This window comes from Rhinopithecus roxellana, chromosome 1 (assembly GCF_007565055.1).
Source record: "Rhinopithecus roxellana isolate Shanxi Qingling chromosome 1, ASM756505v1, whole genome shotgun sequence".
NCBI classification, from domain to species: domain Eukaryota; kingdom Metazoa; phylum Chordata; class Mammalia; order Primates; family Cercopithecidae; genus Rhinopithecus; species Rhinopithecus roxellana.
The window spans coordinates 51,466,848-51,482,593 of NC_044549.1; the positions used below are offsets into that span (position 1 = coordinate 51,466,848).

At 52.4% G+C, this 15,746-nt stretch overlaps 1 protein-coding gene across 3 annotated transcripts in view; it reads right to left on the reverse strand.

Moving 5' to 3' along the window:
• The window catches only part of SLC6A6 (solute carrier family 6 member 6), an 87,355-nt gene that overhangs the window by 8,181 nt on the left and 63,428 nt on the right, over positions 1 to 15,746 (reverse strand). For all 3 annotated transcript variants that reach the window (XM_010384481.2, XM_010384482.2, XM_030917601.1), the window contains exons 7-13: positions 14,436 to 14,570; positions 13,149 to 13,252; positions 12,893 to 13,017; positions 8,795 to 8,907; positions 3,803 to 3,940; positions 2,582 to 2,684; positions 1,964 to 2,064 (exon numbers count right to left, since the gene is read on the reverse strand). In XM_010384481.2, coding sequence (XP_010382783.1) covers positions 1,964 to 2,064; positions 2,582 to 2,684; positions 3,803 to 3,940; positions 8,795 to 8,907; positions 12,893 to 13,017; positions 13,149 to 13,252; positions 14,436 to 14,570 — 819 coding nt within the window. The remainder of the gene's footprint in view (positions 1 to 1,963; positions 2,065 to 2,581; positions 2,685 to 3,802; positions 3,941 to 8,794; positions 8,908 to 12,892; positions 13,018 to 13,148; positions 13,253 to 14,435; positions 14,571 to 15,746) is intronic.

Consider the following 15,746-nt stretch of genomic DNA (forward strand, 5'->3'; position numbering starts at 1 on the left):
CACACATGTTCTGCCAGACTGCGAGTCTGAGAGTAGGCACGTGTGTGTCTTGTCCTATTTCTTTAACACCCAGTGCAGCTCCAGGTACATATAGCAGGTGCACCGTAAGTGCTAGCAGCGTAGATGAAAGCCTTTTTTCCCTGACTGCCACCCTCCATCTCAATCTCTGAGCCACAGGCAGCAGGGGCCTGGGCACCTGGGCCTTGCCCTGTTCGGTGTCCACAGCCCAGCCCCAGCTCCATACTAATGGCCAGTGGCCATCAGTATGCATGAATGGTGGGGTGGGGTCAGCCCTGTGCCTCCAAAGGGAGCAAAGCCCACCTTTCCCTGTGAGAAGAGCACCTAAGGCTGGCTGGGGGCTCCCGGGGCTTCTGCTTCTAGTCAGAATGAGAGCATCTCTAAGGAGAGCCCAGGGTGGCCTCAGATTGGTCCACAATATGAAAATGGCCGAACTCTTCAACACCTACTAACTGGGATTTGACAGAAAGATGCATCTTTCTAAAGCAGAGTCAGTGATGGGCCAAGGGAAAGCACCAGCCTGCAGGCATCTTTTACTGGGCACCTACTGCTCGTCTGGCCCTGCTGTTGTTCCCGTCCTTATGTGTAGGGCTGTGGCTCAGATGAGTGAGTCCCAAGAGATGCTGCCCTGGGCCCTCCTAAGCAGGAGGAGCTTGCAGCCAGTGCCTGCCTGTTTCCCATTCCTCTCCATGAGGGGGACCTCATCTCACCACCTGGGAATGCAGCCTATCTCTGACATATCCAGCTCCTCGGGGAGGGAGATAAGGAAACCGAGGGTCAGAGTGGTGAGAAGAGCTGTACACAAGCAAACATTAAACCAGGATGAGAACACAGGTGGGTCAACTAAACTCATCTCCAATGATAAACTCGCCAACTGTTGTGGTTACTGGCTCTTACCATTACTTATTTTTGTGGGAGGAAAGTCCGCACTTCAGAGGAAAAGGCTTCATGCATATTAAATAACAGTAACAGTCTAAGGTCGTCAGCTGCCACCGGGGTCCTCCTTCACAGTCTCCTGGTTTTATAAGTGGGGAAACTGAGGCCCACAGAGGGAAGTGACTTGCTTGAGGTCATATCATGAGTTAACAGCAACATTGACTTAGTCTGGCCTGACAGCAGGTCACGGAGGGGAGGGCCTATTTGTCCTCAGCACCTGGCCCCTAAATCCAAGGAATATTGGGCCATTTGTGCTCCCCATAGTGGAGTTGTGAATGGCACGACGGATGTTGTCTCCCTGGCAATAAGCTCCAATGGTCACAACTGATTGCAAACCCTGATGGCTTTGCCATGGAGGAATTCCCATTCACTGGCACCTTGGAGTGGGACCATGAAGCAGACTGCATGGGCAGGTGCCAAGGCCAACTCCAACATGGCAGGCGAGAGCATCCTTGTGGGAAGAACAACATGGCACACTGATGCCCTTGGGCCTGGGTGAGTCCAAAGCTTTCCTATCCTTGGGAGAACCCAGGACTTCCCCTCTCTAAGCTACTACCCCCACCTCTCCATGGAAACACCCTGTTTCCAATGTCTCTGACCTCTCTACTAGATATCCCAAAGGCCCCTCTACTTCCCCAGTGACCCAAACTGAGCTCATGAGCTCTGGAAGGTTTGGGGAAAGAATGTGCTTTCAATTCTGGATCCTCTCAATTTCTCAACATGCTCCAGATACACTGTCCTCTTTTAGGATGCCTTGGCCCTGCACAGGCTGGCTCCTCTGCCAGAAATATCCTTCCTGTTTTCTCCTCCTGACAAATTCCTACTTATCCTTCAAAACTCAAGCTAACCCCCTGGAGCAGCCTTCCTCCCCTCTCGCAGGCAGCGCTGAAGCTGGGTTTATTACAAGCCCATGCTGAACAGATGCTGCATGAAAGATGGTTTAGCAGGTGAAAATGTCAAGCCCTGGAGAGAAGAGGCCACCAGCTAGAGCCACAGAAATGGAACTCACAACACAGAGAACTGGAGTGATCACAGCCCAGCTGTACTTCATCCAGGGCCCGGGCCGATAGCCAATCATGTCCTCAATACCGTCATAAAGGTTATCACCTCCTGCAAGAGACAGAGGGGGACATTTGCTGACACAGTGTTCAAGGCCAGCAGCGGCTCAGGGGCCATGACGGGAGGGTCTCTGGGACCTGATCCAGGCCTCTGCATCTCCACATCATGGATATCCAAGTGTGGCAGAAACAGACATTTACACAAAATTCAAATGTAATTCTGCATCTTGTATTCTTCTGGCAATCTGAGGCACACCCCAAACCCTAGGTGTGCAATCTTAGGCACAGCCCAAACGCAAACCCAAGGCCTCAAGGAGGTAAAAAGGGAACATTCCAGGTCCTGCACAACCAAGTTCTGAATTTGTGAAAACATCCAGTCACACCTCGCACCTTTAGCACCAGGAGGATCTTCAGTGTGGCTACAGGGAGATTATTTGTGTAGTCTAGGTAGGGAGGGCCTACTGTTCAACTCAAATTGAATTCCCTTAGGATTCTCTGCTTCTGAAGCTTCTAAGTAGAGAAGCCCAAAGGAGAACCTTGAGAAAGGACATGAAAAAATCTGTACTCACCATATATCCAGGCAATAACAAAACATTCAAAGAATGCAACCCACAAAAGGCATACACCGCTAGCTGCATAGTAGTCAAAGAGCTGAAACACATACATGCCACCCTGTGAAGAAAAAACCACAGAAGGTCGATTTCCTACCTGGTCTCCCATTTCTTTCATATACAAAGAGCTCTGGCATATCAATAACACAAGAAAACCCAAGAGAAAAATGGGCAAAGACTCTGACGACCAGATAAATATACAAAAAGATGCTCAACTTCATGTTTGCCAAAGGTAATTAAAAACACACATACAGATAAATGAAAGCAAAATGATGGGTCCACGGGAGCCTGCCTCCCAAGGAGGTGCTTCACACCAAGTGCAGCTGACAGAGAAGACTCCAGGGTCACTCCGCTGCTCAGTGAGTGGCCCTGCAATCTGACTTCTGGGGTGGGGGTTCTTACAAACACCTCCAGAAAAACACTTTTACTTCTGGTAAGGAAAAATGGTGAAGTGAAGCCCTGAATTGGGTTTTCGGAGAATTGTTAAGTGGGACCCATTCCTGGGGAACAGGGGAGATGGTGGGGGGCATGCAGGGGACAGCGTGCCCTGGCTGGATGCTGGGCTTCCATTCTTAGTACAATCTTTATCTCATCTGGCTTGTCTCTTGCTAGACACGTCTTAGATGTTCCTGTTCCCTTCTGCTCTTTGCTTCCCTTGTCTGCATCTGAAATCGCCCCTCCTCCTAGCCCCTGCCTACCCTCTGAATAGTGTATGCACCCCCACCCACACACCCCTGGCCTTGGCCCTATGGCAGGTGACCTGCAAGGCCGTGCACCTCTACATGGCGCTGCGGTATTTCCTGGGAGGCCTGCATTTACCCTTGAGAATGTCTCCACCCCACCCCCAGGCCCGAGAAGGGCACACAGTCAGGGGTGAACAGAGTTGTGAAATGGATTTCACCTGAAGATCCTCTTCCCAGGCCTATCAGGACAGAGGGCAGCGGGTGGTCACAGTGTGGCCACAGCAACAGGCAAAATAATTGGGTAGTTTGGGTCAGCTGTGGGCTCCTGAGCCCCCTCATGCTGCCCCCAGTATTGGCCCAAGCAGGACCCCTGAATTGGGTGGGGCTAGGAGATGAAGCCCCTGCCTGGCCCTCTCACCCAGCTGCTGCCTCCACTATGGCCTTGAGGAGGGCATTGGAGCACCAAGCCCGAAACGCAGGTGAGAGAGCCACCTACCTCCGTCACCATCGTCAGCCCCAGCAGGTAGCTGATGCTACACACGAAGGCGATGAAGATTTCCCGACGATAACCCTTCCTTAGGAAGGATGGGTAAAGATCAACCAAGGATGTGATCTGTCCTTCGACTTCAACAAACTGAGGAGGGGAAGAGAGAGAGCTGGTGAACGGCCGACGCTCAGGCCACCCTTGCCTACTGCTCAGAGGGAAGGGCCCAGGCACACACAGTGCAGGAGCAGATGAGACCATCCTTGTGTCCAGAATTGGCCTGTGAGATCAAGTTCAAGTGTGGGAGCCTGACTTCCCCGGTTGTGCCTGGGGAGTCCCACCTGCCACTCCTCGGAGCCAGACAATGTAACATGCGGTGGTCCACACCCAGCTGGCCAAATATTCCACACCTCTGCATCTTCGCTTAGGCTGTTCCTGCTGCCAGAATGCCTTTCCCCATCCTCCAAAGCTCAGCTTGAGAACAACTGCGCCTCTGAAGCCAATGCTGACCCTCTCTCCTGGCACATTCAGGGGCATGAATGTGTTGCCATGACAACCTCCCTCATTGATCTCCATCCTCTTGGAAGATAAGGGTGGTATCACACTCACTTTTGGGCCTCGAATGCTGAGCTTGGCCAGACACATTGGCTGCTCAGCAAATGTGATGAATGGGTGGACCTTAGCACCAACTTGCCTGGCAGCTCAGGGGAAGTCTGAGCCTCAGTTTCCCCATCAGTTGAATGGCAGGCAGTTCAGGTCAGATTCACACAGTGGCTTTCAATCCTTTGGGGATCACAGACCCATGAGAGGACTTTGCATGTGTGCACACATGCTGTGGAACCACCTGCTGCCTGGGACTCCAGGAACCCATCCCTGGGCTCCCAAAGGAAAAGAAGCTGGTTGGAAAAGGCCCCTCCGTAGGTAACATTCCAGGGGGATTCTCAGTCTTTCTAAACCTTTCCATCTCTGTGCCTAACCATTTATCTTGGGGGTTGCTCCATATCATTACACAGAAAGCTGCCTCATTTTTAAATGGATAAAACTCCACCCTTGGGTAGGCATCACCATCGATCTCATGCCTAGCTGATGGTCTCCAGACTCAACTCTTCCCCTCCTCCTGTGCGCAGGCATTGTGCACGTAGCACAGTCTTAGAAGAGAAGCTTTGGGGTTAAAGAGCACACAGCAGCACTTTGAATTTGGATGGCTACACCCAAACTTCCCTGCCAACGAACATACCCTCCAAGGCCTATCTGATTCCTTCAAAAGTCGAAGAGCTAATCCAACCTGGACCCAGACGTTCTTTCATGTGAACGAGGCTTTTGGGAAGGACGTTTCCCCAGCATTCCTACCAGACAAATCTAACCCCTTCCTCCTTTGGGACGCATTGCAGGAAAATCCAGGGAAGAAACACAAATGAGGAGAAATCCCTTCCATGTGCTGACAGGGGCTGGAGAGATCAGACTGCCACCAGGAATAAGGGAAAAGAGGAGCAGGAGGCTCTCGAGAGGGGCCGAGAGAAGGGGCTGCTTTTTTGACCTCTGACTCATGTGTCTGCCGAAGGGGTTTTAAACCTGAATTGCCACTGAATTAGAGCAAACCTGCAGCTCAAACGCTAAGCTTCAAAAGGAGTTAAAAATAAAGGTTCTTTCCTTTTTTTTTGAGATGGGGAAATCAGAGACAGGAAGGTCCAGTGTCACTGTGAATCAGGGCCAAGACCAGCACAAACCCCCATTTCTCAGTTCCTTCGTGCTTCCGGAGAACACTGCTATACTCCAGCGGCCTCTTCGGCCCTCCCTCGCTTAAGAGCTGTGTGATGGGCTTCTCTGAGCCTCACTTTCCTCTCTGTGAAATGGGAGGATCTTGCCCACTTAGCAGGGATGTTGAGAAAGACTTGCAATTATTAGAGTAAAACCGTTCACCCATGTCAGCAGGCTGGGTGAGCTCTTTGGGTGCAGGAGGAGTGGGTTCCAACTCTCATCTCCTCTCACAATTTGTTGAAAAACCATGTCCAGGCTGGGTAGGGTGGCTCATGCCTATAATCCCAGCACTTTGGGAGGCCGAGGCAGGCAGATCACCTGAGGTCAGGAGTTCGAGTCCAGCCTGGCCAACATGACAAAACCCTGTCTCTACTGAAAATACAAAAATTAGCCAAGTGTGGTGGCACACACCTGTAATCCCAGCTACTTGGGAGGCTGAGGCAGGAGAATCACTTGAACCCAGGAGGCAGAGGTTGCAGTGAGCCAAGATTGCACCACTGCACTCCAACCTGGGCGACAGAGCAAAGCTCCATCTCAAAACAAACAAACAAAAAACCATGTCCCTCTTGGGTAGTCTGGATGGCAACAGACATCTGTCTCCACACGGCTGACTCCTCTACCCGTCTCACTAAGAAATGCACAGCAGTATGATGGCTCTTAGGCCAGACGGACTCTCCCGCCAATGGTAGGAACCCCCGATGAGCCAGGGTCACACTCCCTGCTCCCCTGCCCAGGACGCAGTAACATCAATGGGAGGCCTCTGCCTGTTGGCTGTAGATCTCCATACTTCCAACAGGAGGAAGTTATTTTGGGGAAATTCAAGGGGAAGGCCAATTGGGACAAACTAGCAGGTAAGAGACAGTTTCTGGGGACAGGGAGACCCAGCACCAAGCCCTTAACTAGCTGTGTGGAGCCTTGGCTAAGTTCTTGGTCTCTCTAAGCCTCAGTTTCCTCAGCTATAAGAAGGGTAAAAATAGTACCCAAGCATCGCAACACTGCAGCTTAAAGAGTTCATGTATAAAAAGCCAGGTGCAGGGCTGGCAGGAGGGCAAACTGGGGAGGCAGTGTTGAATGGGGACAGAGGTTCCATTTGAGAAGAGGAAAAAGTTCTGGAGATGGGTGGTGGTGATGCACAATGTTTGAAGGTACGAATGCCACTGAGCTGTGCACTTAAACCTGGTTCAGATGGTAAATGTGTGTATCACCCCAAACACACATGCACACAGAAGCCTGCCACGAGGCCTGGCACCCAGTGAACACCTCTCATGGCAGGGCTGTGATCCTGTCACGGTGAGGCACACTGCTGGCATCTGCAAAAGCTTCCCCATTTCCCCAAGTTCACAAAGCAAACAGATGCAAAGGAGGAAGCCCAATCTGTGCCATCAAATTCCCATCCTGGTTCCCTGGGACATGGGGCCTGGGAGACCAGTGACTCAGGTTCAATTTCTACTCTTGTCCCTGGCAGGTCATCTAACTGCTCTGAGCCTTAAGTTCCTTGCTCTGCAAAGTAGGAGGAGTGGCTGTGAGAACCCACCAGATTCTCTCCGTGTGCCACCGGCATGGGGCCTCCCTGAGAGATGCGTGTCCTCCACCAGGTCCCACCTCCTGGGGAGAAAATCTAATGAGTGACCATCTCCACCTGCTCAGGGAGCCATTTCCAAAGCCCAAGTGGCCTATTTTGGGCCCATGAAGATGTCATGCCGTGTCATTTATTAACCTCTGTTTTTGTTTTTTTTCTTTCACTTAGAGCTTTGGAAGAAGTTACAAAAGCCATTTGCTTGGGGCCTCTGAAGGCCAAACTCATTAACTAGGAATGATTAATGGAGTCCTCCTGCTTGTTTATTCAGCTCAAGTCCATCAACAACTGCAGAAGTATTTTGTTTTCCGTCTCCCTGATGTTTTCATTCCGTCTTCTCTGCTAATCCTGCCCCCTTCTCTGCCAAATCCCCCGCTCTGTTCTTGACCTTGCTGGCTGGCCGCCTCCTCTCTCTGGACTCACCCTCCTCTGCTTGACCTTCAGAGACTTTTCCCCTACCAGGTTCTGAGGACCCACTTGGGACACTGACTTTGAAGACTGCGGCCCGCGGGGAGGGCGACAAAGGGCTCTCCCGCCCTGGGTGCAGGCTCCAACCTCTCAGGGGTTCTCAGTTGCTCAAAGGCTTCCCAAGAGGCATTCAGACCTCCAGACCCAGACTACACAGTCTACATCCTATCTGCTTCTCAGCGGCCCACCTGCGTGGTGCTGCCTGAGGGACTCATCCTGGCCTGGGAACACAACCAGCCTGTCCCACATGCCATCAGTCCCTACTCCTGGAGTCATGTCTGTGCTCTGAACTGTTGTTTCAACAAGACCCTGTCAAAAATACACCTATTTCCAGGGAAAGGGGCCCAGGAGCTCAAGTGAATTGTCCTTCGAGCACTGCTGACTACTCTGCACCAGGCACTGGCTACTCTACAGCCAGACGCAGCCACTCAGCGGCTCTCACTGGCATTCCCTGGCCATGAGTCACCCTCTAGTGGAGGCCCTGAAGGGGTGGGATGTGGGGTTTAGAAGTGCAAGAAAGAACCTCAGTGGAGACAAGAGTCCTGCCTCAGGAGGGCAGAAGCCAGGACAGTCAGAGGTCAGGGCGGGTTTGAGCGAGGCTCCCGGCCTGTGTGGTGTATGAAGCATGGGAGGGAGCCAATGCCTGGCCTCTCGCACGCTCCAGGGAACACAGAATCCTGAGTGTGGAGTAGGCTTCTCCTGGGCACTTGTAACTGATTATGATGGCCCCGACAATAACCAGCTCACACAGAAATGTGGGTCCCTTCTCCGAACCGCCCGTCTGCCGCGCCCTCCCGTGCCCCGCCGACACTCCACTGGAGCGCCATCATGACTTATTGAGTTGTGACCTCCAATTCATCATTTGTGGCTTGACAGTAACCACAAACCCTGGTTGTCCCTGTCATAACCCACCCACTCCAAGAACCTCTGGATGCCCCTCTGCCAGCAGACAATGTGCCATGCCACGTCTTGTGTGCACTCCATTAGGCTAAATAATTATCTTGTTCAAATGCACTTTCTGGGGACCCAGAGCCTTTTCTATTCCTGGTGTCCTGGTGGAACCCTCACAGCTGAAGCACTGGAAGTCTGACTGGAGTGGGGAAGGGGGTTGACCACCTCCCAGGTGGAATAAGGAGGCTTTCCCAGAGTTAGGCTCCCTACAGGAGCAGTCGCCCCAGGGCCATCCTGGGACTTATACGCACCTGGCTATCCAGTCCAAGCAAGAGAAGCATAATAAAAAAAAGAATGGACCAAAACGTGGGCAGCGGCATCATTGTCACAGCTTTTGGGTAGGCAATGAAGGCCAGGCCAGGACCTAGAAAGGAAAGAAAATGGGGAGGGGCACAGGGGACGAGACATCAGCCACCAAGCCACTGGGAACCCTGGGCTCACACAAAGACACTCAGACCCAAATACAGTAGGGAGCCAGGTCTGAACTCTGGCCTGGGGAAAGAGACCAGGCCTGTCTCACTTTTGGGTGGGACACGCTGGGGCTCAGGAGGGGCCCGGTTTTAGCATCTGTCTCCTATGCAGCACACGTGGCCTCCTCACAAACCAGCATCCATTGGGGCGTGGTTATTTGGGGTAGGACGAAGACTGAGCCCGGGGCTCAGTCTGCAGAGACAAAGGAAAGGGAGGATCCCCCACCCCGAAGCAAAGCCATCGAGTGGACAGCCTTTGCTGGAAGGAGGCGGGGGAGAGTGCTGGTGACCTGACTGCCCACAGTCTCCTTTGCAAAGGGAAGGTTTCTATTTTTGAGTTCATGGCTAAAACACCATAGGAGTGGAAAGAAAACAAAACCATGCCCAATAGGGGGCATGTCTCTTCAGGGGTGCATTTGCAGGGCTCCCCCTGGCAAGGTCAGAGCCGAGCCCACAAGGTCAAGGTTGGGCCAACCAGGGCCCAAAGCTGAGGGAACGTGGGTGCAGGGGCAAGGTCCCAGGCCTGCAAGCCCTGAGGCCTGCATCCAAGTCATCCTCCTCCAATTTCCTTTCGGAATCACCCCATACTCTCTCAGGGCCTCAGTTTCCCCACCTGAAAAGTGAGGGGCAGGTGGCCATAAATGACTCACAAGGAGCCTTCCTGTGTTTAGAGTCTCAGAGGTAGATACCATGTCACTACAAAAGGGCTCTGGGTTTCAAAAGAGGGGACTTGGATAGAACCTGAGGGAGAGCTGGGGAGATGGGGGCTGTCAGCTCAGGGGACGTCTCTGATGGAAGACATTCGGGAGACAGACAGAAATGTCTCCTCCTGTCTCCAGCCTGCCTGAAAGCGGATGCCAGCAGAAAGAATTTAGTTGTTAACTGAGACCTGTGGGTCTGAGAAGCGAGGGCAGCAAAAGAAAGTAAAATCTCCAAAAAAAAAAAAAAAAAAAAAAAAAAAAGTCAAGAAGCAGGAAAGAAAAAGGCCAGAGAGCAGGAGCTGTTCAGCAGGGATTAGAAACCAGATGAATGGCTCAAGAATGAAAAACAAAAAGCAAAACCCAACTTCATAATAAATTGGAACCAGAAACCACATTATACGGTGTTAACACCCCCAGTGTGGCAGGGAAGGGTGCGTCCTTCTACAATCCGGAGAAAACCTGACCAAAATATATCCTTGGGCAGCAACAGAGTGGTTGGTCACTGAGATGCTGGACACCCCCACCAGGAGTGGGGGTTTACCAAGCCCAAAGTTGCTCAGAACATGCCCAAAGGAACCAGGGCCAGGTTCAGAAAAATATGGCCCCCAGGACCTGGTGAGATGACTTTTGAATCAAAGTTGAAGTTGGAGTCAAAAGCCGCAGCGTTTCCACCAAGGCTGGGGCCCTGCTGGTCCCCACAGAACGTCAGCGCTGGCCCTGACTGGTCCACACCGAATGAGGAATCGAGTCCAGCCAGCTGCGAGACAGATGCAAAATGGGTTCCCACCACCCCCAACCCACCAAGGACGTTGTGAAGATTCTCAATTCGCTCGTTTCTGTATTTTAGTTTTGCCTTTCTCAAGCCAGCCTCTGGGAGAGGGCCTGAGCGTCTTTCTCTAAAAGTGCATGGTGAACTCAAGAGAGAGAAGTCCAGGAGACATAATCTAGCCACTCCGAGAACCTCTGGATGCCTCTCTGCTAGCAGACAATGTGCCATGCCACGTCTTGTTTGCACTCCGTTAGGCTAAATAATTATCTTGTTCAAATGCACTTCGCTCAATATGGTGCTTGTTAAAAGCTTATTAGAGAAATAATCACCCTTGATGTGCCGGCTGTTCAGACATCACCGTGGGGAATAAATGACAAGGTGTTTGAAGTGGACGGGAAAAAACAACTGAGATTGACAATATATGTGTCTATGAAAATACTTCGTTGTCCATGGAGGAAGATATATTGTATGTATCTATCTGTATCTCCCATTGCCAAATTCACTCCATACTCCTGGAGATTCCCACTCAATTGCAATTGGTTTGCGAGCCCTCAGCTGAAAGCAAGCCATCTGCAGAGGAGGTATAAATCATCCCTGGCTCCCCCTCACAACTCTTAACTGCCAAACTCCCAAAGGGGTGTGGGGACTTCTGGAGTTACATTCGGCGTCCTCAGTCTCTGGCCTGCTTTTGGGGGCTCTTTGGGCTGGGTGGAGGGAACAGTACATCTGAGGGTCCACTTTGGAAGCAGGGACAGTGGAGAGGTGTGTGGGGGTGACATGTGGATTTGCTAAGGTGGTCCTGCAGTGTTGTCAGGGGTCTAAGGATGGGGCTGGGCAGTGTGCGTCTCTGCCAAGCAAAGAAGACAGTGAGGAGGGGCCAGGGGCTCTGGGAGGTCACAGAGGCCCAGACAAATTCTCACACTGGAAGGGCCAGAGGTTGTTGCATGAGTCCAGGGTGGGCTGGGTGCCAGGAGGGGGATATCCTTGTGTCAGAAGGCCTGTCCAGCATGTGACAAGTGGAGAAATAGTGGACAGGATGTTCAGAAAGCCCTGTTGTAGCCCCACCTATCCCAAGCAAAGCCCTTGCTCTCAGGCTGCTGGTCTCCTCATCTGAGAAGGGAACATCTGGACACATGATGCTGAGGCACCTTCTGACCCTCCAATGCTAGGGCTCTAGGACTCAGGGACTGGGACATTGCCTCATGTTCCAAATACAGATGGCACAGGAGGTCAAGGGCAGTGGAATGGCAGGGCCTCTGGCTGTGTCTGGCCCTAGTCTATGGTGGTCCCTGAAGTTAATAACCCTTACGCTCTCCCATTGGCTTGGAAGGAGCCTCAGCCCAGGACCCTTGCCACCTCCAGGTAGCCCCAGGGTGGTTGTAAGAAATTAGGACATGGATGGGGTGGGGCTAGGGGCTCAGCATGTAAAATAACAAAACCAACTGATGACCATCCACAAAGTGAACTGTGCAGGGCCGGGGAAGGGTGGAGAGGCCAGAAAGGTGGACTTTGAGGATCCTGGGAGCCTGAGGGAATCCCATAACCCAAGCCACTGCAATTAAAGCTACAGGCCCAGGACCTCAAGCAGCCATGGCCGAGGCCCAGAATTGAGGTACCTGAGAGACTGCAGATTCTAGCAACTGAAGGCCCCATGATTTTCAGGTTCCAGAAGCACCTTGCTGGAACTCTGGGATCCCAGATTCCTAAGGTCCCCGTCTGTGCAGGGTCCGTGATTCTAAGACACTGGCATCCTCCATGCCTATGACTCCAGGTAGCCCGAGGAACAGCGCCTGGTCAACAGGGCCCACACCCCAAGGGGTGACATTGTACTTACAACCCACCCCCAGTTAGATCTGCCACTGTCCCAGTAGGTCGTCCCCTCATCTACCCCCTCCCCCCACACACTGCACCCAATGCCTACGGTGGTGCCTGACACAGAGTGTGGACTCGTTCACGAGAAATCGGTGGAATGGATGAATGCATCTGCTTAGAGGGAGCGCGCTGGGAGCAAAGTGCAAAATACAGAAACCAAGGCTGAGAAGGTGGTGATGGAATGCCGATTGGTGGCTGACTTGGGCCTGAGTTAGGAAAGTGGTTTCTGTTGTGGAAACCAGGAGTTTGCTGGGGAAGGACGGGAGGCGGGAAGACCACGCTAAGGTAGCTAAAAATTCCCCAACTTAACCACCCCCCATGCTTTTGCCACCCCTCAGGCCAAATTGCAATAAAAATGTTTAAAATTTGGCTTTTGTACTCTTTGATATTTGGGGGACATCTTGGTGGGGGGGGTCCATTTTAGAAACCAGGCTCGTCCCCCCTCAAAGCCCCCTGGGGTCTGGCTTCATGCCTGCAGTACTCGGCTTACACACTAGGTGGCAGTGCCCACCACCACTGCCACCGATACCACCGTACCTGACTCAGCCACATCAGCAATGTCCACCCCTTGCTCTTGTGCCATGAAGCCCAGGATGGAAAAAATTGCGAAGCCAGACACAAAACTGGTACCACTGTTCAGGCATCCCAGCAGCATACAGTCCCTAAGTTACACATATGTCAGGGAGCAAGTTAATTCACAACACAAGGAAGCCACGCTCCCTACTTCTCTTTTTCTTTAAACATCATCATCATCATTTCTAAAGTCCACCAGGCCCGCCGGCGCAACACTTGCCTGTACGAGTTGTACTTGTACTTATTGTAGCTCCCCAGTGAGGTCATAGCCCCCAGGCAGATGGCGTAAGAGAAGAATATCTGAGTCCCAGCGTCAATCCACACCTATGAGGGGAAGGGAGGTGGCAAGGAGAGAGAGGAGGGCTGTTAGAGCTGGCTTCCTGGAGGAGGCAGCGAGAGTTATGTCCACTCGGCGATGGGCTGGTGACGGGACCTTGCACATGCAAATGGAACATTTATGCTCGAATCCAAGGTGACTTTCATGGCAATACTGAGCTGCAAGGAGCCCAGAAATCAAACACCCCACCTCCCAGCGACCTAGCATCAGGGTTAAGAGGTTTCAGAAGCAGATGGATCTGGATGCCAACCCTGGAATGACAGTGGACAAGTATCACTCCTGCAGCCTCAGTTTGCACATCTATAAAATGGGCTCCATTGCCCTACCCCATAGAGCTATTTCCCAGGTTCAAAGAGTGGCGATTCAGCCCAGTGCCAGTTACACGGCAAGCCCGTAAGTCAAGGTTGCTGCCACGACCATTATTGTTACTGTTTGCAGACCCTCAAGTTAGAATGCGGAAGGAGGTCCCAAGGGACTACGCAGCCAAAGCTGCTCTCCAGAATCTTCACCAGGCAGCTCCAGAGGGTCAGGCAGCCACCTTCCCAGCTGTCCTCTGAGGCCGGCCAACCCCTCTCCCACCTGTGTCCTGTCCAGGGGGAAGGGCGGTGGGGAAGGAGAGCACAGGCCCTTGGGAAGCAACCGGAAGGCCCTGGGGATTCAGGTCCTCAAACAAACCCAGAAAATCTCCCAGGGATTCTGCTACCTCCCTGAGGTCACAAGGCTGAGTGCCAGAAGGTGGGCTTTTGGTATCTGCCCCTTGACCCTCCAAGGCCATCGCCTGCAGCGCTCCAGGCCCCGGCTCTCCCATCCCAGGATGCAGCAGCCCTTGTGGCTGCAGTGGGCAGAATCTGGGTCCAAGGGGAGATTTGCTCATCAGAAGATTTATCCTCCTTACCTGGTGCAGGGTCTAAAGCAGCCTCTCTAAGTGGCCAGCCTCAGACGTCCTTGACATGAAAACAGATGCACACAGCTACAAAGGTCCCTCAGCACTGGGGACAGGCACACCCATCACAGGCCCAGTGGAAAAGTACCGGGGGGCGGTGGCCCAGTTAGACCTGTGCACCGAAGAACCACGGAAGATGTGCTGCCAGCGGCCTCTGCCCCTGCCCTGTCCTGTGCTGGCCCAGCCCTGGGTGGGAAGGAGGACATTGTGTCCCAGCTCCGCAGTACCTGTGGGTCCTCGAGGCGGGTGATGTCGGGATACAGATAGAACTTGATGCCTGCGCCCGCGCCCGGCAGCGTCAGCCCTCGGACCAGCAGCACCAGGAGCATGGCGAATGGAAAAGTGGCTGTGAAGTAGACGACCTGCGAGGGAGAGAGGGATTCAGGGGGCCATGGGCATCACTTGCTGCTGCTAAGTCTGAGTGTCCTCTCAGAGAGGCAGAGGGGAGCACTGGTCAGGATCAGGGGTTCTGGAGCCAAGTTTGCTGTCTCACTTGCTGTGCGGTCTTTGGCACATTGCTTAACCACTCTGGGACTCAGCTGCCTCATCTGTAATCTGGGTATATACAGGTACCTACCTCACAGATTTCTTTTCTTTTCTTTTCTTTTCTTTTTTTTTTTTTTTAATTTGAGACGGAGCCTCGCTCTGTCACCCAGGCTGCAGTGCAATGGCACGATCTTGGCTCACTGCAACCTCCGCCTCCCGGGTTCAAGTGATTCTCCTGGCTCAACCTCTCGAGTAGTTGGGATTACAGGTGCCCGCCACCATGCCCAGCTAATTTTGTATTTTTAGTAGAGATGGGATTTTACTGGGTTGGCCAGGCTGGTCTCAAACTCCTGGCCTCAAATGATCCACTTGCCTCAACCTCCCAAAGTGCTGGGATTATAGGCGTGAGCCACTGCACTGGCCCACCTCACAGATTTACTGAGATTAAATGAAAAACATCCTATAAACAGTTTGTCCCAGGCACCATCTAAGCACAAAATACAGTGGTGGATAAGACAGAAAACAAATCCCTGCCTTTGTGGAACTGACATTCCAGGGTGTAGAGGTGGAAAATGCAAAATCAGAGAGTTAGCTATCAAGTGCACGTGTAGAAGGCTCAGCCCATTGGTTGCCAACCATGGCATGTGCCGATGACATGCAGGTCATATTAGTTAACAACTAACCACAATGTTGGTATGATTCCTATGGTTAGGGATCAGATAAGCATGGATTCAAATCCCAGCTCTGTCCCCTCATTTGCTGTGTGATCTTAGGCACATTGCTTAACCTCTCTGGACCTGTTTCCTCATGAGTAGAATTCAGATAAGAGTAATAGAAGCCCCTCACCAAGGGGTGAAGTGAGGATTCAATGGGATGATGCTTGTAACACTGCCACTCAGTAGGTGCTCTAGAAAGGGGGCCTGTTGTTGGCACTGATTTTGCTGGAAGGACGGGACCTTCAGGGAAGAAAATGAGGCCTCTCAATGGCCCTTAACTGGGAACGGGAAAGGCTCCCTACTTCACCGGGCCTCTGGGAGACCCATGGCCTTCCC